Below are 24,494 nucleotides of genomic sequence, written 5' to 3' on the forward strand. Positions count from 1 at the left end.
TGGTTTTAGTTCCAGCCTCCTACCACAAATTATATTCTGCCAACAGTTGGGTATTAAAATCCATCCCTCTGCCAACATGGCCCATATCTAAGTCTCACATCTTTCAGGGAGCCACAAAGTAGCTAATTTCTTTGGCTTTGAGTTCCCTCTTCACTTTGGTGAAAGAATTTTCTTCTCTTTCCCACCCCCTTCCCTTCATCTTCCTTTCCTCTTTCTAGCTCAGTTATTTGCCAAAATTATTGTTTTATTTTCCTTTATGCCATTTCTCCTTCATCTTTAGGAAGTTTAATTTCATTTTTGTAATAAATAAATGCCATGGAAAATGGGAAAAATAGAATACTATTTAAAATCCATTTTGGGGGCTCAAAATAAATACTTGAAATAACTGCAACAATACCAAAGTAACTAAACAGGTTTCTTTTCAGCGGACAGCAAAAATCTAAACTAAAATCCTGTGTAAACTTGGGCTGCTAACATAACATCATTTTCCTCGTTTATAAATGAGAATTAAAATCTAGGCTTTTTGAGTTGTTGTAAGTATTAAGTGAAAAAATACATAAAAATAATTTAGTACAGAGCCTAAGAACATAGTAAGTGTTCAATAACTAGAAGCTAATACCATTATTAACAGAATGTCAGCTACCATGTAAGCCAAAGATAATGACAATATCAAAGAGTATATTTTACACTCAAGAAAAACAACATCTCCTTTTGATGTTTCCCAGTAAAAATAAACTTACCTTCTGTATTAGGTATAACCTTAACTTTGAAAGTGTAAGATTTCCCCAGATCAATGTATTTCAGGACATTGAGGAATAGGGAATGATCCTGTTGAAACCAATAATTACACGGTTTTGCATATATAGACCACATTCGTCCATTTCTGTGCCCCAAGTTGTGTAAGAACCAGGAGTCTTTTGGGATGATCATATTGTTGAGTATTCTGTCAGGCATGGTAGCAATAGCTAAAGCATTCTTATCATCTAAAATGCTTGTGATCAGGAAGCTGCTATGACCAGGAATCACCACAGTCTTCTCTACGTCCAGGTCTTGAAATGAGGCATTAGTACCTGGAGCTAAAAAAGGAATAATTTATTGTAAAATAAAATAGCCAATGTTATTCAAGCATCCTGGTGGACAAAACTGATGAAAACATTTTTGAGTTTTTAAACTGTGGTCTTAACCAGGGAACACACTGGCCAGATTTGAGGTTAGAATTCAAATTATTTTGTAGAAAGTATATCACAAATATGTCAAACACAAACATATTCTTAAACCTTTATTATTAAACTAGTTCCCTAAAATCCCCTGCAGGGGGAAAAAAAAAGATACCTTCGTAGGGCTAAGTAAGTATAAGAAAGCTGATTTCTTTACTTTAGAACTACCAAGAACCTTAATAACTTAGAATCTTTATTGTGATTCTAAGAGAAGGATAACATAAGAGAAGGATAATGTAGCCAGTGTTTCCCCAGGACCTAAAGGTCTGCCTATTATATAGAAGGTGCTCAACAAATATTTGTTGAGTAGATGAATAATTGATTGTTTAGGAAGGGCATGAATATTTAAAAGAACTAGACTTTAGGGCAGGACTGTGAGGAACATCCCCACATAAGATGATGTGAGAGGATCCCTAAGAAGGCTGTTTCAAGGAAGGGGAGGTCGCCACATTCAAATGTCTTTGATACCTCAGGAAAGATACCAGCACACCAATGTTCTCCTCATTCTGAAAAAATCAACAGAAGTAGTCAGAAGAGACCCTCATTGTTCCCTTTGTTGTGTATGCATGCTCTAATTTCTCCCACTTTATTATTTTTTTATTAACATACAATGTATTAATTTTTGTAGTGGTACCGGTCTGTGATTTATCAGTCTTACACAATTCACAGTGTTTACCAAAGCACATACCCTCCCCAGTGTCCATCACCTAGTTACCTCATACCTCACCCCCCTCCCCTGCAGCAACCCTCAGTTTGTTTTCTGAGATTAAAAATCTCTTATGGTTTTTCTTCCTCTCTGGTTTCACCTTTTTTCATTTTTCCCCTCACTTCCCCTATGATCCTCTCTCTTATTTCTCAAATTTCTCATGTCAGTGAGATCATATGATAATTGTCTTTCTCTGATTGGCTTATTATGCTTAGCATAATATCCTCTAGTTTCATCCATGTCATTGCAAATGGCAAGGTTTGGGGGGTTTTTTGATGGTTGTGTAATATTCCTATATACATACACACACAGAGATATATAGATAGATATAGATACAGATAAATAGATAGATATAAATATACCACATTTTCTTTATCCATTCATCTCTGGGCTCTTTCCATAGTTTGACTATTGTGGACATTGCTGCTATAAGCATTGGGGTGCACCTGCCCCTTCAGATCACTACATTTGTATCTTTGGGGTGAATACCCAATAGTGCAATTGCTGGATTGTAGGGTAGCTCTATTTTTAACTTTTTGAGGACCCTCCATACTGTTTTCCAGAGTGACTGCACCAGCTTGTTTTCCCCCCAACAGTGCAGGAGGGTTCCCCTGTCTCTGCATCCTTACCAACACCCATTGCTTCCCAACTTGTTAATTTAGCCATTCTGACTAGTGTGGGGTGGTATCTCACTGTGGTTATGAATTGTATTTCCTTGGTGCCGAGTGATGTGGCTCACTTTCTCATGTGTCTGTTGGCCATTTGGATGTCTTCTTTGCAGAAATGTCTGTCCATGTCTTCTGTTCATTTCTTGACTGAATTATTTATTCTTTGGTTGTTGTGTTGGATATGTTCTTTATAGATTTTGGATACTAGCCCTTTATCTGATATGTAATTTGCAAATATCTTTTCCCATTCTGTTGGTTGCCTTTTGGTTTTGTTGACTGTTTCCTTTGCTGTGCAAAACTTTTTATTTTGATGAAGTCCCAAAAGTTCATTTTTGTCCTTGCTTCCCTTGCCTTTGGCGATATGTCTAGAAAGAAGTTGCTACAGCTGAGGTCGAAGAAGTTGCTGCCTGTGTTGTCCTCAAGGATTTTTTTTTTAATTTTTTTACTTTTTATAAACATATATTTTTTTCCCCAGGGGTACAGGTCTGTGAATCACCAGGTTTACACACTTCACAGCACTCACCAAAGCACATACCCTCCCCAATGTCCATAACCCCACCCACCTTCTCGCAACCCCCTCCCCCCAGCAACCCTCAGTTTGTTTTGTGAGATTAAGAGTCACTTATGGTTTGTCTCCCTCCCAATCCCATCTTGTTTCATTGATTCTTTTCCTACTCACTTAAGACCCCATGTTGCATCACCACTTCCTCATATCAGGGAGATCATATGATAGTTGTCTTTCTCTGCTTGACTTATTTCGCTATGCATGATACGCTCTAGTTCCATCCATGTTGTTGCAAATGGCAAGATTTCATTTCTTTTGATGGCTGCATAGTATTCCATTGTGTATATATACCACATCTTCTTGATCCATTCATCTGTTGATGGACATCTAGGTTCTTTCCATAGTTTGGCTATTGTGGACATTGCTGCTATAAACATTCGGGTGCACGTGCCCCTTTGGATCACAACTTTTGTATCTTTAGGGTAAATACCCAGTAGTGCAATTGCTGGGTCATAGGGCAGTTCTATTTTCAACGTTTTGAGGAACCTCCATGCTGTTTTCCAGAGTGGCTGCACCAGCTTGCATTCCCACCAACAGCGTAGGAGGGTTCCCCTTTCTCCGTATCCTCGCCAGCATCTGTCATTTCCTGACTTGTTGATTTTAGCCATTCTGACTGGTGTGAGGTGATATCTCATTGTGGTTTTGATTTGTATTTCCCTGATGCCGAGTGATGTGGAGCACTTTTTCATGTGTCTGTTGGCCATCTGGATGTCTTCTTTGCAGAAATGTCTGTTCATGTCCTCTGCCCATTTCTTGATTGGATTATTTGTTCTTTGGGTGTTGAGTTTGCTAAGTTCTTTATAGATTCTGGACACTAGTCCTTTATCTGATATGTCGTTTGCAAATATCTTCTCCCATTCTGTCAGTTGTCTTTTGATTTTGTTAACTGTTTCCTTTGCTGTGCAAAAGCTTTTGATCTTGATGAAATCCCAATAGTTCATTTTTGCCCTTGCTTCCCTTGCCTTTGGTGATGTTCCTAGGAAGATGTTGCTGCAGCTGAGGTTGAAGAGGTTGCTGCCTGTGTTCTCCTCAAGGATTTTGATGGATTCCTTTCACACATTGAGGTCCTGCATCCATTTTGAGTCTATTTTTGTGTGTAGTGTAAGGAAATGGTCCAATTTCATTTTTCTGCATGTAGCTGTCCAATTTTCCCAACACCGTTTATTGAAGAGGCTGTCTTTTTTCCATTGGACATTCTTTCCTGCTTTGTCGAAGATTAGTTGACTGTAGAGTTGAGGGTCTATTTCTGGGCTCTCTATTCTGTTCCATTGATCGATGTGTCTGTTTTTGTGCCAGTACCATGCTGTCTTGATGATGACAGCTTTGTAATAGAGCTTGAAGTCCGGAATTGTGATGCCACCAACATTGGCTTTCTTTTTCAATATTCCTTTGGCTATTCGAGGTCTTTTCTGGTTCCATATAAATTTTAGAATTATTTGTTCCATTTCTTTGAAAAAGATGGATGGTACTTTGATAGGAATTGCATTAAATGTGTAGATTGCTTTAGGTAGCATAGACATTTTCACAATATTTATTCTTCCAATCCAGGAGCATGGAACATTTTTCCATTTCTTTGTGTCTTCCTCAGTTTCTTTCATGAGTACTTTATAGTTTTCTGAGTATAGATTCTGTGCCTCTTTGGTTAGGTTTATTCCTAGGTATCTTATGGTTTGGGGTGCAATTGTAAATGGGATGGACTCCTTAATTTCTCTTTCTTCTGTCTTGTTGTTGGTGTAGAGTAATGCAACTGATTTCTGTGCATTGATTTTATATCCTGACACTTTCCTGAATTCCTGTACAAGTTCTAGCAGTTTTGGAGTAGAGTCTTTTGGGTTTTCCACATATAGTGTCATATCTGCAAAGAGTGATAATTTGACTTCTTCTTTGCCGATTTGGATGCCTTTAATTTCCTTTTGTTGTCTGATTGCTGAGGCTAGGACTTCTAGTACTATGTTGAATAACAGTGATGATAATGGACATCCCTGTCATGTTCCTGACCTTAGCGAAAAAGCTTTCAGTTTTTCTCCATTGAGAATGATATTTGCGGTGGGTTTTTCATGGATGTCTTTGATGATATTGAGGTATGTGCCTTCTATCCCTACACTTTGAAAAGTTTGATCAGGAAGGGATGCTGTACTTTGTCAAATGCTTTTTCAGCATCTATTGAGAGTATCATATGGTTCTTGTTCTTTCTTTTATTAATGTACTGTATCACATTGATTGATTTGCAAATGTTGAACCAACCTTGCAGCCCTGGAATAAATCCCACTTGGTCGTGGTGAATAATCCTTTTAATGTACTGTTGGATCATATTGGCTAGTATTTTGGTGAGAATTTTTGCATCTGTGTTCATCAAGGATATTGGTCTATAGCTCTCTTTTTTGATGGGATCCTTGTCTGGTTTGAGTCTATTTTTGTGTGATGCTGGGGATCAAGGTGATGCTGGCCTCATAAAATGAGTTTGGAAGTTTTCCTTCCATTTGTATTTTTTGGAACAGTTTCAGGAGAATGGGAATTAGTTCTTCTTTAAATGTTTGGTAGAATTCCCCCGGGAAGCCATCTGGCCCTGGGCTTTTGTTTGTTTGGAGATTTTTAATGACTGTTTCAATCTCCTTACTGGTTATGGGTCTGTTCAGGCTTTCTATTTCTTCCTGGTTCAGTTATGGTAGTTTATATGTTTCTAGGAATGCATCCATTTCTTCCAGATTGTCAAATTTGTTGGCGTAGAGTTGCTCATAGTATGTTCTTATAATAGTTTGTATTTCTTTGGTGTTAGTTGTGATCTCTCCTCTTTCATTCATGATTTTATTTATTTGGGTCCTTTCTCTTTTCTTTTTGATAAGTCTAGCCAGGGGTTTATCAATTTTATTAATTCTTTCAAAGAACCAGCTCCTAGTTTCGTTGATTTGCTCTATTGTTTTTTTTGGTTTCTATTTCATTGATTTCTGCTCTGATCTTTATGATTTCTCTTCTCCTGCTGGGCTTAGGGTTTCTTTCTTGTTCTTTCTCCAGCTCCTTTAGGTGTAAGGTTAGGTTGTGTACCTGAGATCTTTCTTGTTTCTTGAGAAAGGCTTGTACCGCTATATATTTTCCTCTCAGGACTGCCTTTGTTGTGTCCCACAGATTTTGAACCGTTGTATTTTCATTATCATTTGTTTCCATGATTTTTTTCAATTCTTCTTTAATTTCCCGGTTGACCCATTCATTCTTTAGAAGGATGCTGTTTAGTCTCCATGTATTTGGGATCTTTCCAAACTTCCTCTTGTGGTTGAGTTCTAACTTCAGAGCATTGTGGTCTGAAAATATGCAGGGAATGATCCCAATCTTTTGATACCAGTTGAGTCCTGATTTAGGACCGAGGATGTGATCTATTCTGGAGAATGTTCCATGTGCACTAGAGAAGAATGTGTATTCTGTTGCTTTGGGATGGAATGTTCTGAATATATTTGTGATGTCCCTCTGGTCCAGTGTGTCATTTAAGGCCTTTATTTCCTTGCTGATCTTTTGCTTGGATGATCTGTCCATTTCAGTCAGGGGAGTGTTAAAGTCCCCTACTATTATTGTATTATTGTTGATGTGTTTCTTTGATTTTGTTGTTAATTGGTTTATATAGTTGGCTGCTCCCACGTTGGGGGGCATAGATATTTAAAATTGTTAGAGCTTCTTGTTGGACAGACCCTTTGAGTATGATATAGTGTCCTTCCTCATCTCTTATTATAGTCTTTCACTTAAAATCTAATTGATCTGATATAAGGATTGCCACTCCTGCTTTCTTCTGATGTCCATTAGCATGGTAAATTCTTTTCCACCCCCTCACTTTAAATCTGGAGGTGTCTTCGGGCTTAAAATGGGTTTTGTTTTTTTATCCATTCTGATATCCTGTGTCTTTTGATTGGGGCATTTAGCCCATTAACATTCAGGGTAGCTATTGAGAGATATGAATTTAGTGCTATTGTATTGCCTGTAAGGTGACTGTTACTGTATATTGCCTCTGTTCCTTACTGATCTACCACTTGTAGGCTCTCTCTTTGCTTAGAGGACCCCTTTCAATATTTCCTGTAGAGCTGGTTTGGTGTTTGCAAATTCTTTCAGTTTTTGTTTGTCCTGGAAGCTTTTAATCTCTCCTTCTATTTTCAATGATAGCCTAGCTGGATATAGTATTCTTGGCTGCATGTTTTTCTCGTTTAGTGCTCTGAAAATATCATGCCAGCTCTTTCTGGCCTGCCAGGTCTCTGTGGCTAAGTCAGCTGCCAATCTAATATTTTTACCATTGTATGTTACAGACTTCTTTTCCTGGGCTGCTTTCAGGATTTTCTCTTTGTCACTAAGACTTGCAAATTTTACTATTAGGTGATGGGGTGTGGGCCTATTCTTATTGATCTTGAGGGGCATTCTCTGAACCTCCTGAATTTTGATGCTCGTTCCCTTTGCCATATTGGGGAAATTCTCCCCAATAATTCTCTTCAGTATACCTTCTGCTCCCCTCTCTCTTTCTTCTTCTTCTGGAATCCCAATTATTCTAATGTTGTTTCGTCTTATTGTGTCACTTATCTCTCGAATTCTCCCTTCATGGTCCAGTAGCTGTTTGTCCCTCTTTTGCTCAGCTTCTTTACTCTCTGTCATTTGGTCTTCTATATCACTAATTCTTTCTTCTGCCTCTTTTTTCCTAGCAGTGAGAGCCTCCATTTTTGATTGCACCTCATTTATAGCTTTTTTGATTTCAACTTGGTTAGATTTTAGTTCTTTTATTTCTCCAGAAAGGGTTTTATATCTCCTGAGAGGGTTTCTCTAATATCTTCCATGCCTTTTTCGAGCCCGGCTAGAACCTTGAGAATTGTCATTCTGAACTCTAGATCTGACATATTACCAATGTCTGTATTGATTAGGTCCCTAGCCTTCGGTACTGCCTCTTGTTCTTTTTTTTGTGTGGTGAATTTTTCCGCCTTGTCATTTTGTCCAGCTAAGAGTATAAGAAAGAGCAAGTAAAATACTAAAAGGGTGGCAACAACCCCAGGAAAATATGCTTTAACCAAATCAGAAGAGATCCCAAATCGTGAGGGCAGAGAAAGAGGATAAAAAGAGGTTCAAAAAGAAAGAAAGAAAAAAAAAGAAAAGAAAAGAATTAAAAAAAGAAAATGAATAAATAAAAATATAAAAAAGAAAAAAATATATATATTAGATAAACTAGCTAAAAAACGTTAAAAAAGAAAAGGGAAAAATTAAAAAAAATTTTAGCAGAAGAAGAGGAAAAAAATGAAAAAGAAAAAAATTAAATTAACTGCAAGACTGAAAAAATCACAGGGAGAAAGCCATGAGTTCCGTGCTTTGCTTTCTCCTCCTCTGGAATTCTGCTGCTCTCCTTGGTATTGAAACCGCACTCCTTGGTAGGTAGGTAGAACTTGGTCTTGGCTGGATTTCTTGTTGATCTTCTGGGAGAGGGGCCTGGTGTAGTGATTCTCAAGTATCTTTGCCCCAGGTGGAATTGCACTGCCCTTACCAGGGGCAGGGCTGAGTAATCTGCTCGGGTTTGTTTTCAGGAGCTTTTGTTCCCTGAGCACTTTCTGTAGAGTTCCGGAGGACGGGAATACAAATGGCGGCCTCCTGGTCTCCGGCTGGGAGGAGCCAAGAGCCCGGGGCCCCACTACTCAGTGTGCCCTCAGAGAACAGCGGCCAGTTACTCCCGTCTGCCTGACCTCTGGCAGCGCTCCGAGCTCACCGAGCCTGGGACCGGTTCAAGGTAACCCCGAGCTGTGAGCTTACTGTTGGCTCTGTCTCTGTAGCCAGCTTTCCCGTTCCAATACCCACAAGCTTGCGACACTCAGACACCCCCAATCCTTCTGTGACCCTGCGTGGGCTTCGCCCCGGTTTAGCCTCTGGAGCGATGTCCCTCAGCGGAACAGACTTTTAAAGATTTTTTTTTTTTTTTTTTTGACAGAGAGAGATCACAAGTAGGCAGAGAGGCAGGCAGAGAGAGAGAGAGGAGGAAGCAGGCTCCCTGCCGAGCAGAGAGCCCGATGCGGGACTCGTTCCCGGGACGCGAGATCATGACCTGAGCCGAAGGCAGTGGCTTAACCCACTGAGCCACCCAGGTGCCCCCGGAACAGACTTTTAAAAGTCCTGATTTTGTGCTCCGTTGCTCTGCCGTTTGCTGGGAGCTGGCCCCTCCCCATGGGGTCTATCTTCCCGTCGCTTTGGATTCACTTCTCCGCCGGTCCTACCTTTCAGAAAGTGGTTGTTTTTCTGTTTCCCGAATTGCTGTTCTTCTTCTCTTCAATCTGCAGATGGATTTTCAGGTGTTTGCAATCTTTAGATAAGCTATCTAGCTGATCTCCTGCTAGCTGAAGTAGTGTCAGCCTGCTACTTTTCCGGCATCTTGACTCCTCCCTCCTCAAGGATTTTGATGGATTCCTATGTCACACTGAGGTCTTTCACCCATTTTGAGAATATTTTTGTATGTGGTATAAGGAAATGGTCTAGTTTCAGTCTTCTGGGTGTTGCTGTCCAATTTTCCCAACATCATTTGTTGAAGTAACTGTCTTTTTCCATTGGACATTCTTTCTTGCTTTGTTGATTAGTTGACCATAGAATTGAGGGTCTACTTCTGGGTTCTCTATTCCATTCCATTGATCTATGCATCTGTTTATGTTCCAGTACCCCGCTGTCTTGATGATTATAGCTTTCCAATAAAGTTTGATTATGGAATTGTGATGCCACTAGCTTTGGTTTTCTTTTTCAACATTCTTCTGGCTATTTGGCTCTTTTCTGGTTTCATACAAATTTTAGGATTGTTCCATTTCTTTGAAAAAAGTTGATGGTATTTTGATAGGGATTGCATTAAATGTGTGGATTGCTCTAGGTAGCATAGAAAGTTTCATAATATTTCTTCTGATCCATGAGCATGGAAGGTTTTTCCATTTCTTTGTGCTTCTTCAATTTCTTTCATGAGTATTCTATAGTTTTCTGAGTACAGATTCTTTGCCTCTTTGGTTAGATTTATTCCTAGGTATCTTATGGTTTTGGGTCCAATTGTAAATGTGATCAACTTCTTAATTTCTCTTTCTTCTGTCTTGTTGTTGGTGTATAGAAATGCAACTGATTTTTGTGCATTGATTTTATATCCCGACACTTCACTGAATTCATGTATGAGTTCTAGAAGTTTTGGGGTGAAGACTTTTGGATTGATATGATAAAGAATCATTTCATCTGCAAAGACTGAGAGTTTGACTTCTTTGCTGATTTGGATGCCTTTTATTTCTTTTTGTTGTCTGATTGCTGAAGCTAAGACTTCTAGTACTATGTTGAATAGCAGTGGTGATAGTGGACATTCTTGCTGTGTTCCTGACTTTAGGGGAAAAGCTCTCAGTTTTTCCCCATTGAAAATGATATTCACTGTGGAGTTTTCATAGATGGCTTTGATGATATTGAGGTATGTACCCTCTTCTCCCTAAAATGTGAAGAGTTTTGATTAAGAAAGGGTGCTGTTCTTTGTCAAATGCTTTTTCTGCATCTATTGAAAATATCATATGGTTCTTGTTATTTTTTTTAATGTATTGTATCACATTGATTGATTTGCAGATGTTGAACCAACCTTGCATCCCAGGAATAAATCCCACTTGGTCCTGCTGAATAATCCTTTTAATGTACTATCGGATCCTATTGACTAGTATTTTGGTCAGAATATATTTTGGTGAGACTCCATGTTCATCAGGGATACTGGTTTGTAATTCTTTTTTGATGGGGTCTTTGTCTGGTTTTGGGATCAAGGTAATGCTGGCCTCACAAAATGAGTTTGGAAGTTTTCCTTCCATTTCTATTTTTTGGAACAGTTTCAGGAGAATAGGAATTAATTCTTCTTTAAATGTTTGGTAGAATTCCCCTGGGAAGCCATCTGGCCCCAGGCTCTTGTTTGTTGGGAAATTTTATTACTGTTTAAATTTGCTTGCTGGTTACTGGTCTGTTCAGGTTTTCTATTTCTTCCTGGTTCAGTTTTGGTAGTTCATATATCTCTAGGAATGCATCCATTTCTTCCAGATTGTCTAATTTGCTGACACATAGTTGCTCATATGTTCTTATAATTATATTTCTTTGCTGTTGGTTGTGATCTCACCTCTTCATCCATGATTTTATTATTTTGGGTCCTGGGTGCCTGGATGGCTCAGTCACTAATTATATTAATTTGGGTCCTTTCTCTTTTCTTTTTGATAAGTCTGGCCAGGGGTTTATTAATCTTATTAATTCTTTCAAAGGACCAGCTCCTACTTTCATTAATCTGTTCTACTGTTCTTTTGGTTTCTATTTCATCAATTTCTGCTCTGATCTTTGTATTTCTCTTCTCCTGCTGATTTAGGCTTTCTTTGCCTGTTCTTTCTCCAACTGCTTTAAGTGTTGGGTTAGGTTGTGTATTTGAGACCTTTCTTTTTTCTTGAGAAAGGCTTGTATTGCTATATACTTTCTTCTTAGGATGGCCTTTGTTGTGTCCCAGAGATTTTGAACAGATATATATAGATATATCTATATATATTTTAAAGATTTTATTTATTTGAAGACAGAGACCACAAGTAGGCAGAGAGGCAGGCAGAGAGAGAGAGGAAGGGAAGCAGGCTCCCTGCTGAGCAGAGAGCCCAGTGCAGGGCTTGATTCCAGGACCCTGAGCTGAGGGCAGAGGCTTAACCCACTGAGCCACCCAGGAGCCTCTTGAACAGTTATATTTTCATTTTAATTTGTTTACATGACTTTTTAGAAATTCTTCTTTAATTTCCTGGTTGACCCATTCATTCTTTGGTAAGGTGCTCTTTAGCCTCCATGTATTTGAATTCTTTACAACTTTCCTCTTGTGGTTGAGATCTAATTTCAAAGTGTTGTGGTCCAAAAATATGCAGGGAATTATCCCAATCTTTTGGTACCTGTTGAGACCTGATTTGTGACCCACAGTGTGATCTATTCTGGAGAATGTTCCATGTGCACTAGAGGAGAATATGTATACTGTTGCTTTGGGATGGAATGTTCTGAATATATCTGTGAAGTCCATCTGGTCCATTGTGTCATTTAAAGCCTCTATTTTCTTGTTGATCTTTTGCTTAGATGTCTGTCCTTTTCAGTGCAGAAGGTGTTCAAGTCCCCTACTATTATTGTATTATTGTTAATGTGTTTCTTTGGCTTTATTATTAATTGGCTGCTCCCATGTTAGGGATAGATATTTAAAATTGTTAGATCTTCCTGTTGGGTAGATCCTTTAAGTATAATAAAGTGTCCTTCCTCATCTCTTATTATAGTCTTTGGTTTAAAATCTAATTTGAGTGATATAAGGATTGCCACCCCAGCTTTCTTTTGATGGCCATTAGCATAAGTGGTTTTCCAGCCCTTCACTTTGAATCTGTTGGTGTCTCTGGGTCTAAAATAGGTCTCCTGTAGACAGCATATTGATGGGTCTTTTTTTTTTTTTTATCCATTCTGGCACCCTGTGTCTTTTGATTGGGGCATTTAGCCCATTTACACTCAGGGTAAATATTGAAAGATGTGAATTTAGTGCCATTGTATTGCCTGTAAGGTGACTTACTATAAATTGTCTCTGCTCCTTTCTCATCTGTTACTTTTAGGCTCACTCTTTGCTTAGAGGACCTGTTTCAATATTTCCTGTAGAGCTGGTTTGGTCTTTGAAAATTTTTTTAGTTTTGTTTGTCCTGGGAGCTTTTTATTTTTTCACCTATTTTCAATGACAGCCTAGCTGGATATAATATTCTTGACTGCATATTTTTCTCATTTAGTGCTCTGAATATATAAGGCCAGTGCCTTCTGGCCTGCCAGGTCACTGTGAATAAGTCTGTTGCCAATCTAATATTTCTACCTTTGTAGGTTACAGACCTCTTGTCCTGAGCTGCTTTTGGGATTTTCTCTTTGTCTCTGAGACTTGTAAGTTTTACTATTAGATGATGGGGTGTTGACCTATCATTATTGATTTTGAGGATTCCTGGATTTTGATGCCTGATTCCCTCTCCAAATTAGGGAAGTTCTTAGCTATAATTTGCTCCAGTATACCTTCTGCCCCTCTCTTCTTCTTCTGGGATCCCAATTATTCTAATATTGTTTCATCTTATGATATCACTTATCTCTTGAATTCTCCCCTCATGATCCAGTAGTTGCTTATCTCTATTTTTCTCAGACTCTTTATTCTCCATCATCTGATCTTCTTTATTACTGATTCTTTCTTCTGCCTCATTTATCCTAGCAGTTAGAGCCTCCATTTTTTATTGTACCCCATTAATATCCCTTTTGATTTTGACTTGGTTAGATTTTAGTTCTTTTATTTCTCCAGAAAGGGATTATCTAGCATCTTCTATGCTTTTTTCAAACCCAGCTAGTAACTTTATAACTGTCATTCTCAACTCTAGTTCTGACATCTTACTAATGTCTGTATTGATTAGGTCCCTGGCAGTCAGTAGTGCCTCTTGTTTTTTTTTTTTTTTTTGTTTGTTTTTTTGAGATGAGTTCTTCTGTTTTGTCATTTTGTCCAGAGACAAATAAATGAATGAGAGAACAAAATGCTAAAAGGTTAACAATGACACCAGAAAAATATACACTAAACAAATCAGAAGAGACCTGAAATTGGGGGGAAAAGAGAGAGAAAAAAAGAAAAGAAAGAAGGAAAAGAAGAATATGATCAGGCTGGTGAATAGAACAGAGCCATGCCCTAGATTTTGGGTGTATTTTGGTGTTAGAAGAAACTGTATCCCAAAATTTTAAAGAAAGAAAAACATATATGTATATATTTATATAATTGTATATATATGCATATGCACACACTCACACACACAAAACAAGGTTAAATGCAATGAAAAGATTGAAGATGATGGCAAAAGTGAAAATTTAAAAAGACTTTAAAGAACAAATTGATAAGATGTTGGTTGAAAAAGGAAAGAAGAAAAATTCAAAAAAGGAGAGAGAAAAAGAAAAAATAAAGAAAATTAAAAAAAATTAACTCTGAAAGATTAAAGAATCATGGGGAAAAGGCCATGAATTCTAGGTGCTTATTCCCCTCGCTCTGAAGTTTTGTAGTTCTCATTGATTGGTAAACTTGGTCTTGGTTGGATGTTCTTGCAGATCTTCTGGGGGAGGGGCCCTCTGCAGTGATTCTCAAATGTCTTTGCCCGCGGTGGAATTGCACCACCCTTGCCAGGGGACTAGGCTAAGCAATCTGGTTAGATTTGCTCTCAGTAGCTTTTGTTCCCTGAATGCTTTTCATATAGCCCTGGAGGACAAGAATGAAAATGGAGCCCTCCCAATATCCAGCCCTATAGGAGCCAAGAGCTTGGGCCCCACTCCTCAGTGCGCCCTCAGAGAAAAGCAGTCAATCACTCCTGTCTCTCTGGTCTCTGGCTGCACTCTACTCACCCAGCCCATGACGAGCATTTCTATCTCTGGCGTGTGGCCCCATTTGGAGTCAACAAACCCAGCAGATTCCTGTGCTGCTCCTCCTGAGGGCGGGGGATGGTCTCTCCAGATCTGCCATTTATGGAATCCCTGCTTGAAGAGTAGTGGCCTAACTATGCTCAGATCCTGGTTTATGGCAACCCTGAGCTGAGAGCCCCCTCCTCAGCTCTGTCTTTGCAGCTGGCTTCCCTGCTCTGATACCTGGGAGCTCTGCCACACTCAAACACCTGTGGTCTATGACCTCAAGGGTCCTGAGACTACACTGTCCCAGCAAGGGGTCCACCAGCCCTACTTAGTCACTGGAGCGACTTCTTGAAGTTCTGATTTTGTGCTCTGCTCCGCTCTCACTTGCCAGGAGCCGGCTGACAGAGGATCCCTGCCCCTGTGGTCCATCTTCCTATATATCCCCTCAGATTCACTTCTCCACACTCCTATGTTCCAGAAAGTGGTTGCTTTTCTGTTCATAGAATACCTGCTATTCTTTTCTTTGCTCTCCAATTGAGTTGGTAGGTATTCAGAATGGTTTGATAACTACCTAGCTGAATTTCTGGGACCAGACAAAATTTAGATCTCCTACTCCTCTGCCATCTTGCTCCTCCCCTCCTCTTCCACTTGATTATTATTTATTTGCTGGAGAAAGAGACAAAGAGAGAGAGGGAGAAAGATTGAGGGGAGAGACCAAGTGGGAGGAAGAGAGAATCCCAAGAAGACTCCCTGCTAAGTATGGAGGTGGACGCAGGGCTCTGTCCCAGGACCCTGAGTTCATGACCTAGGTATAAACCAAGAGTTGGATGCTTAACCAACGGATCCATTCAGTCATCCCATAATCTCTCCCACTTTATACAAAACAACAAAAATCCCTTCCCATCTTCCCTCCAATTCACATAATCTCTTTCCTCCCCTTTAACAAAATTCCTGCCAAGATAGTTGTTTTCATTCACTGTCTTCAATTCCTCTCTGTTTATAGGAATTCAGTTCCTATTGTTTAGAAACTAATCCAATCACACTTTTTGTCTACACTGTTCCACCCAAAAAAAAGCTTCTGTCAAGGCTACCAGTGACTTGCCCACAGATCTACTGGCTGGCTTTCCGTCTTCATCTGACCTGACCTACTGGTTCCATCCTTCTTGAAAGGTCTTCTTCACACTTTCTCTTAATTCTTCTCTGAATAGACCACCCACTCTCCTGTCCTGACTCTTCCACCATCTTCCTAACCACTAATTGTTGCAATGCCAAGGATTGCAACTCAGAGCTTTTCCTTTCCATATTTATACTCCATATTTCCAGGTGGTGTCATCTGGTCTCATAGAATCAATACTGACTGCTCAAATTTCTCTCTCCAGTCCAGATACCTTCCCTGAACCCCAGGTTTGTCTTCCTAAATACGAACCTCATTTCTCCACTTGGAAGAATGTCAGGCACCTTAAATTTAATATAATCTCTCACCTAATTACTGCAATCACAAAACTGATTTCTCTGCTTTTCTTCTTGAATTCTAACACCTGCCCAGCCCATTCTCAACACAGGAACCAAAGTGATCTTGTTAAAACCAAAGTCCAATCATGCTACTTTCTACTTGAATGCTTTCAGTGGCTTCCCATTTACTCACAATAAAAGCCAAATCCTTACAATAAAGGGTACTAACTTTGGATTTATATCTGTTGTATATAATCCTTAAAATAGAAATATCCTACATAATTATTTTAATATGTAGGGGAAAATCGACATGGACTTCTAATATTTCTTTCTTTCTTTCTTTCTTTTTTCCTTTGGACTTCCTATTTTCTTCTCTTCTCTTGAATACTGTTTAAGACAAAATAACATTATAAAAATAAATGAAAGGCACTACTATATATGAAATATTAATGACGTTTAAGCTAGGTTTTGTTATATTAGAATTAAACATTCCTCCAGGAACACAAGTGTATGTAGATTTCAGTATCTTGCAAAATGGACTAAATCTTGAAATCTACTGTTCATCTATAGAATCTTCCCAAAAGATAATTCTTCATTTTTTTCTAGCCATCAAATATGTACTACATTATTACACTTACTTTGTGGTTGAAGAGTAAGTTTATAGGTGTCAATTCCAACATGACTAATGGTAAGGGAACTAGACAAACATGTGCTTTCATTCACTTCTTCTATTCCAAAAGGGTCTATCACTTCCGCAATAACAGAGGACAAAAATCCTTCAGAATTGTTATGATGTAGTATTTTTCTTATGTAAGCTGTTCCAGTTTTCCTAAAAACCAAACCAACAAACATCAAGCCATCTGGATAAAACAGTGATTCAAATGAACAAGTTTGTGAACACATGATTTATAAATGTACTACAAACAGCTAACAAATGAATACTTGGTTAACATTTGTTCAACCTCACTAACCAACTATAGCAACTGGATACAATTTCTCACCCATCAAATTAGCAGATATTTTTAAATGACAGGGTTCAGGAGCAGCAAGGATTGAGTGGACATAGGCACTCATCCACCACAAATGGACTATAAACTGATACAAGCTTCCCAAAAAGCAAATTGACTGCATGCATTAAGAGCTCTAGCATTATATTTTTTCCCCGCTCTGAATCCATAAGTCTACTGACAGGGTTCTATCTTAAGACAATAACTTGAAGTGCAGAAAAAAATAAGCTTTCCATACAGAGATGTTCATCAAGGAATTATGATAAAAATTAGAAATAAGAAATCACAATGATAGGAAAATTAAGTAAATAATAATACATGATTCATTTAGAATAAATGGAACAATTAAAATTGCATTTAGAAAGTGTTTTTAATTACATAAGTAAAGCAGTCATGCTATAATGTCTAAATGAAAGAAGCAAGGTGAAAAATATTAATTAGAAAATAAAAAATGCATATTTAAGAGATTAATTGGTAATTCATCAAATGTTACCAGTTGTTGCTTCTTAATGTTTATCCTGTTTATCTTTTTTAAAAAAAGGTTATTTATGTATTTATTTATTTGACAGAGAGAACAGGTAGGCAGAGCAGTAGGCAAAGGGCAAGGGACAAGCAGACTCTGTGCTGAGTATGGAGCCCAGTATGGGCCTGGATCCCAGGACCTGAGATCATGACCTGAGCCAAATCAAGAGTCAGTCACTTAACCCACTGAGCCACCCAGGTACACCCATGTTTATCGGACTTCTAAGAAATTGTACAGTGAGTAAGTATAAGGAAAAAAAATCCACTTTTAAAAAATGTAAAAAAAGAGTAATAAATATAGACACAGACCTTACACCCTTCACAAAAATTAGCTCAAAGTGGATCACAGACTTAAATATAAAATGCAAAACGATAAAGCTCATACAAGATTAACATAGGAGAAAACCTAGATGACCTTGGTCATGCGGATGACTTTTTAGATATGACACCGAAGGCATGATCCATGAAGAAAAAGCTTGGTAAGCCATACTTCATTGAAGTTAAAAACTTCTGCTCTGTGAAAAACACTGCCAATAAAATTAGAAGACAAACCACATATTGGGGCACGGGGCATGGATATTTGCAAAAAACACATTTGATAAAGGACGGTTATCCAAAATAAACTGTAAAGCAAGAAAAAAGCCTTTTGTTCTCCTCTACTTCCCTAGATTCTGCACCTGGGGCCCTGGAAATTAAACTGACAAGAGACAGATTACAAGAGGAAAACAAATAGAGTTTATTAACCTGTGTGTCATGCTTCCACAGGAGAGAAATGTCAGTGAGGAGGAACTCAAGGGGATGGTTAGAACCTGGAGTTTACAAGGCATTTTTAACAAAGAACAGTAAGTTTGTAGAGAAGTGACAAGACAAAGGAAAAGAGGTTTAGAGTGCCAGACTGTAGAAAAGTTAATGCACAAGGAAACTAATGAAAGAGAAGTCTTGCTTAATAAGATTTGTTATGTAGATGCTGCTCAGGTTTCTGAACTGATACTCTCTGGAGATTAGGGATCATCTTGCCTTTCTTGGGAGGGAGAGGGCAGAGATTTTTTTTTCTTTCTCTTATTTTTCTTTCTTTCTATTTTTTTTAAAGATTTGTTTCTTTAGAGAGAGAAAGAGAGAGAGAGAGAGAAAGAGAGAGCTTGCGCATGAACAGGGGGAGGGGCAGAGGGAAAGAGTGGGAAAGAATCTCAAGCAGACTCCCCAGTGAGGGCAGAACCAGAGGCGCGGCTCCATCTCAGGACCCTGAGATTGTGACCTGAGCTGAAACCAAGAGTCCTGGGACACTTAATTGACTGAGCCAACCAAGCAGGCCTCTTTTTCTTTCTTTCTTTTAATTAATTAATTAATTTATTTATTTATTTATTTATTTGAGAGAGAGAATGTGTGTGTGTGCATGCGTGCACACACATGCTTAATTGCTTCACTGTTGTTTTTCCTTCAAGTTTTTTCTCAGATGAGAATTCAGGCAAATGATAAATATCTATGTTCTTGGTTAGAAGATCAGAGGAGAAGTAACAGTTCTGTCATTTATCAGTTGTGTGATGTCTAGAAATCCTATCCCTGTGAATCACAGTGTCTTTACACGTGTTTTATAAAGGGGTTACTTCAGTTTCAAGTCAGAGGCTTTTTTCCCTTTTTTCTGCTTCTTCTCAACTGCCTTCAGCTGAAAATAATCTGTAGGCCAAGCTGGAATATTTTGGGGTGGCATATTCTGATCCCCTACAATACAAAACAATCTTAAAACTCAGTAGTAAGAAAATAAACAACTCAATTAAAAATTGGCAAAAGATCTGAACAGACACTTCACTACAGAAGGTATGCAGATGGCAGATAAGCACATGAAAAGATGCTCGGTGTCATAGGTCATCAGGAAATGCAAATTAAAACAACCACAAGATGCCACTACACACCCCCCAGAATAGCAAAACTTGGGGCACCTAGCTGGCTCAATCAGTAGAGCACTGACTCTTAATCACAGGGTTGTGACTTCCAGCCCCACCTTAGGTGTGGAGCCTACTTAAAATTTAGAAAAGTAAATAAAAATAGAATGGCAGGGGAGCTCAGTCGGTTAAGCCTCTGCCTTTGGCTCAGGTCATGATCGCAGGGTCCTGGGATCGAGTACCACATCGGGCTCCTTGCTCAGCGGGGAGCCTGCCTCCCACTCTGCCCGCTTGTGCTTTCTCTCTCTCTCTCTGACAAAATAAAAATAGAATGGCAAAACGACGAAATGCTGATAACGAAATGTATGCAAGGATGTGGAGCAACAGGAACGCTCATTCATTGCGGGTGGGAATGCCAAACGGTACGGCCACTTTGGAAGACAGTTTGGCAGTTTCTTATAAAGCTAAAAATGTTCTGGGACCCAGCAATCACATTTCTTGGTATTGATCCAAATGAGTTGAAAACAAGCTCACACAAAAATCTAAAGAAGGGGGCACCCAGGTGGCTCAGTGGGTTAAGCCTCTGCCTTAGGTTCAGGTCGTGATCTCAGGATCTGGGGATCAAGCCCCACATCAGGCTCTCTGCTCAGCAGGGAGTCTGCTTCCCCCTCTGCCTGCCTCTCTGCCTCCTTGTGATCTCTATCTCTGTCAAATAAATAAATAAATAATCTTTAAAAACTCTAAAGGATGTTTATAAGAGCCTTTATTCATAATCGCCCAAAACTTGGAAGCAACCAAGCTGTCCTTAAGTAAGTGAATAGATTAATAATTGTATCCATTCAGACAATGGTATGTCAGTGTAGTTTCATGGATAGTAACAAGTGTACCACCATAATGCAGGGCACTGATAGTGGCAAAGCGGGGGTGTGTGGGTATGCAGGGTGAGTCTATGAGAACTGTACTTTCTGCTCAGTGTTGCTCTGGACCTAAAACTTCTCCAAAGAGTAAAGTGTACTAAACACACACACACACACACACACACACACACACACACACACACACACACTCAAAAACCTTAACCTCTTTGCCTCTGAAGTCAATGACCAATGGCCAGGTAGCTACCTTAACTACCAAAGCTGTCTCCCCCCTTTGCTATTGGAGTCTCTTGTATTTGAGTATTTAGGATTGCTCTTGGTAATAGCACTCTGCCATTCCAGGAGAGGTAAGAAATCCAGTTTTTAAAGGAGGAAGGAAGGAGATTTGGAAGGAGAGGCTTAAAATTAGACAAGTCAGTGAATTCTTGAGGCAGAGAGGAATATCTGGGGAAAACACTGCAAAAGGACAGATAGACAACTATCATCAAACTTAACTACCAACACGTGCTACGCTCCCATTCCAAGACTGATGCCATACTGCGCCCTGCCCCTTTCCCACCCAGTGGCCTACTGTCAGTGGCCTTTCCACCACACCATCTCACTATGCACCATCCTGTTTATTAAACACGATGGAGGGGCATCTGGGTGGCTCAGTTGGTTAAGCAGCTGCCTTTGGCTCAGGTCATGATCCCAGTGTCCTGGGATCGAGTCCCACATTGGGCTCCTTGCTTGGCAGGGAGCCTGCTTCTCCCTCTGCCTCTGCCTGCCACTCTGCCTGCCTGTGTTCGCTCCAAATCTTAAATAAACAAACAAACAAACACAATGGATTTTTTTCTTGCTCTATGCATTTACACTTGCAATTCCTTTCACCTGGAAAGCTTTTCCCTTCGTTCTTTGCTCTCTGTTCTCAACTCTTTGCTGATCCTTCTTAATCCCTTTGGTCACCACATTTACTTTCTTCTTAGCATGTATGAGATCTAAAAATATTTTGTTTTTTGTTACCTATTTGTCATCTGCCTCTGGTCATTAGAATGTCTTCTCCATTTGAGCAAGGATCTTGTCTATTTTAATTACTACAATCTTCCCAGTGCCAGCATAAGACTCAACACATACTAGGCACTTGGTAAATATTAACTGAATCATTAAATAGCCTCACTAAAAATGTGTAAATGTTGATGCTTTCCTTTTAAGCAATTTAGTACGAATAGCGACATAGTTATCACTTTTAAGAGTTTGCTGACTTTGTTATAAAATAAGTTCCTTCTTAATACTTGACCACTTATGAAGTGACTATAATTCTCCGGTTACCAAGCAGATACAGTTTTTGTTTTTTGTTTTTTGTTTTTTACTTGGGTGGGTATTTAGCCAATTACTACTGTGGGAAGGAGTTTGATTCAGTATCTGTATTGGATAGGTTTGATTCAATATCTCATTGTAAGTGGTACTGTTGTTGAGATTATATAAGGCTTTTGATCCCATGATCTGGATTCCTTGCTAATGCTATGAGTCCCTTCTTTTCCAGCATCTAACCTTAGTTCCTGAATCTTATTCCTCAAACTCTCTTTTGAATTCCAAGCCTATCATTTGCCACACTGCTTGATCCCTTACCCATAGCCTGTCTACCTCAGGTACTTGTCTCCTTAAGCACAGTGTGAGAACCTCAGATTCCATCACCATGATAGGACAACCTGCAGATGGATAGAGCAAGCAGAAGACAAGTATCGATGGTTTTTTTTAGGTCAAGATCCAGGCAATGAAACAAAGTAATGGCAATTTTTCTGTCCTGTTAGTCTCCCTCCCAAGTATCTCTCAAATCCCTCAATTCCTCTCCAATTCTACTATCAACACCTTAGACTAGATCATCAAAATGTATCCTAGACCACTGAAAATGCCTTTTAAATGATGTAAATGAATCCACAACACAACTATAGTGGTATTCTTAAAAAAAAAAAAGTAGCTAAGATAAAGAGTTTATAAGTTTAAAGAAAGCAGTAATAATGGTTTGGTGATGCTGGCAGGCTGTGCCTTCCACCTCTCATCTCCATGCCATTCTACATGGAGAAGAAGAAAGTTCTTCTCCCCATGATAAGCAAAGAGGACCTTCAATGGGACCACTTTATAAGCTGACATGTCTTCTAAGGTTTGAGGGGCAAAGGGATCATAATTAAACTCATCCTAAGAAAATATAAAGAGTGGAGATAGATCAGACATCTAGGGTTTGGGATTATATAAATATATATATAAATATATAAATATAAATATGTTTATATTTATATATTTATATTTATATATTTATATTTATATATGCAGGGACAAAAATATCAATTAATTTTAGGGGCACCTGGTGGCTCAGTTGGTTAAGCTTTTCTGACTCTTGATTTCAACCTGGGTCATGATCTCAAGTTCATGAGGTCAAGCCCCATGTCATGTTCCTTGATCAGCAGGGAGTTTACTTGAGGTTCTCTGTCTCCCTCTCCCCTCCCCCCTCCACACACGTGCTCTCTGTCACTCTACACTTGATCTTAGCCAAAAGGCCGAGAAGCGATCTCTCTGTCACTCTAAAATAAGTAAATAAATCTGTTTTTTAAAGAAAATCAATTAATTCTAGACTTTAACTTAACATACATGTAAAAATCTTGTATTACATAAAAAAAATTCTCAAAACCAAACCAAAACAAAACATAAAAATCCAACCAGAATACAAAAGTCTCAACCTAGTAAAAGAAAAAAAAAATGGAATGAGAGAGAAAAAGAATCTCAAAATATGGCAAACAAGACTGGTGGTTACCAGAGGGGAGGTGGGTGGGGGCAAGAGTGAAATAAGTGGTGGGGATTAGGAAGGGCACTTATCGTGAGAAGTGAGTAACGTATGGAATTGTTGAGTCACTCTATTGTACACCTGAAATTAATACAACACTGCATGTTAACTGTACTGGAATTAAAAATAAAAAAAATAAGGCAAGCAAGAAGAGAGAGCAAAAAAGAAACATGAAAAAGTAGGACAAATACAAAGCAGAGTAGAAGATGGCAGAAATGAATTCAAATATATTAGTAAAAAATAATAAGCGTAATTGGACTAAACTCTCCAATTAAAAGACAAAGATTGTTAGACTGGCTAAAAAAATGTAAAATCCATATATGTCTTTCATGAGAGATACATAGGCAGGTGAGGTAAAAAGAAAAAGAAAAGAAATCATATACAGGCAAGTGTAGCTTGTAAGAAGACTCATACGATTATACAAATTGCAGACTCCTGCAAAAAAAAAAAAAAGCACTAAAACCCACTGTTACTCAACAACAACAACAAAACAAACAATCCAATTAAAAAATGGGCAAAAGATATCTTGGATAGATATTCTTCCTGTGAAGATACAGAAATGGTCAATAAACAGATGAAAAGATGCCCCTCATCACTAGTAATTAGGAAAATGGAAATCAAAACCATGGCTATTATCAAAAAAATTAAACAGAAAGTAACAAGTGTTGGCCAGGATGTGGAGAAATGGGAATGCTTGTGCCTTGTTATTTGGAATGTAAAATGGTGTAGCGGCTGTGGAAAATGGTATGAAGTTTTCTCAAAATATTAAACACTGGGGGCGCCTGGGTAGCTCAGTCATTAAGCAACTATCTTCAGCTCAGGTCATGATTCCAGGGTTCTGGGATTGAGCCCCATTTCGGGCTCTCTGTTCAATGGGGAGTCTGCTTTTCCCTCTCCCACTCCTGCTGCCTGTGTTCCCTCTCTTGCTGTCTCCCCCTCTGTCAAATAAACAAAATCTTAAAAATATATATTAAGCATTAAATTATCATCTGATCCAGCAATTCCAATTCTGGGCATATACATTACAGAATTGAAGGCAGGGTCTCAAAGAGATATTTGTACATCCCTGTTTGTAATAGTGTTATTCACAAAAGCCAAAAGATGGAAGTAACCCAAGTGTCCATTGATAGTTAAATAGATCAGTAACATGGGGTACATTTTTCTTTATGGATATGTGTATATATGGCAAAGAATAGAATATGATTCAGCCTTAAAAAGGAAGGAAATCCTCACAAGGTACGACAAGGAACGGATCATGAATGAAACTTAAGAACGTTATGCTAATAAGCCAGTCACAAAAGAACAGATACTATATAATTCCATTTATATGAGGGTCCCTAGTCTAGTCAAATTCATAGAAACGGAAAGTAGAATGGTGGTTTTCAGGCACTGT

At 38.7% G+C, this 24,494-nt stretch overlaps 1 protein-coding gene across 4 annotated transcripts in view; it reads right to left on the reverse strand.

Moving 5' to 3' along the window:
- The window catches only part of CATSPERB (cation channel sperm associated auxiliary subunit beta), a 123,979-nt gene that overhangs the window by 22,048 nt on the left and 77,437 nt on the right, over positions 1 to 24,494 (reverse strand). For all 4 annotated transcript variants that reach the window (XR_014312572.1, XM_082733949.1, XM_082733948.1 and 1 more), the window contains 2 exons: positions 16,638 to 16,828; positions 741 to 1,076 (listed from right to left, as the gene is read on the reverse strand). Coding sequence is in view for 3 of the 4 variants with exons in the window: in XM_082733949.1 (XP_082590075.1) it covers positions 741 to 1,076; positions 16,638 to 16,828 (527 nt within the window). In the remaining variant the exon portion in view is untranslated. The remainder of the gene's footprint in view (positions 1 to 740; positions 1,077 to 16,637; positions 16,829 to 24,494) is intronic.

The sequence above is a fragment of the Mustela nivalis genome (genome assembly GCF_964662115.1).
Source record: "Mustela nivalis genome assembly, chromosome: 6".
Taxonomy (NCBI): Eukaryota; Metazoa; Chordata; class Mammalia; order Carnivora; family Mustelidae; genus Mustela; species Mustela nivalis.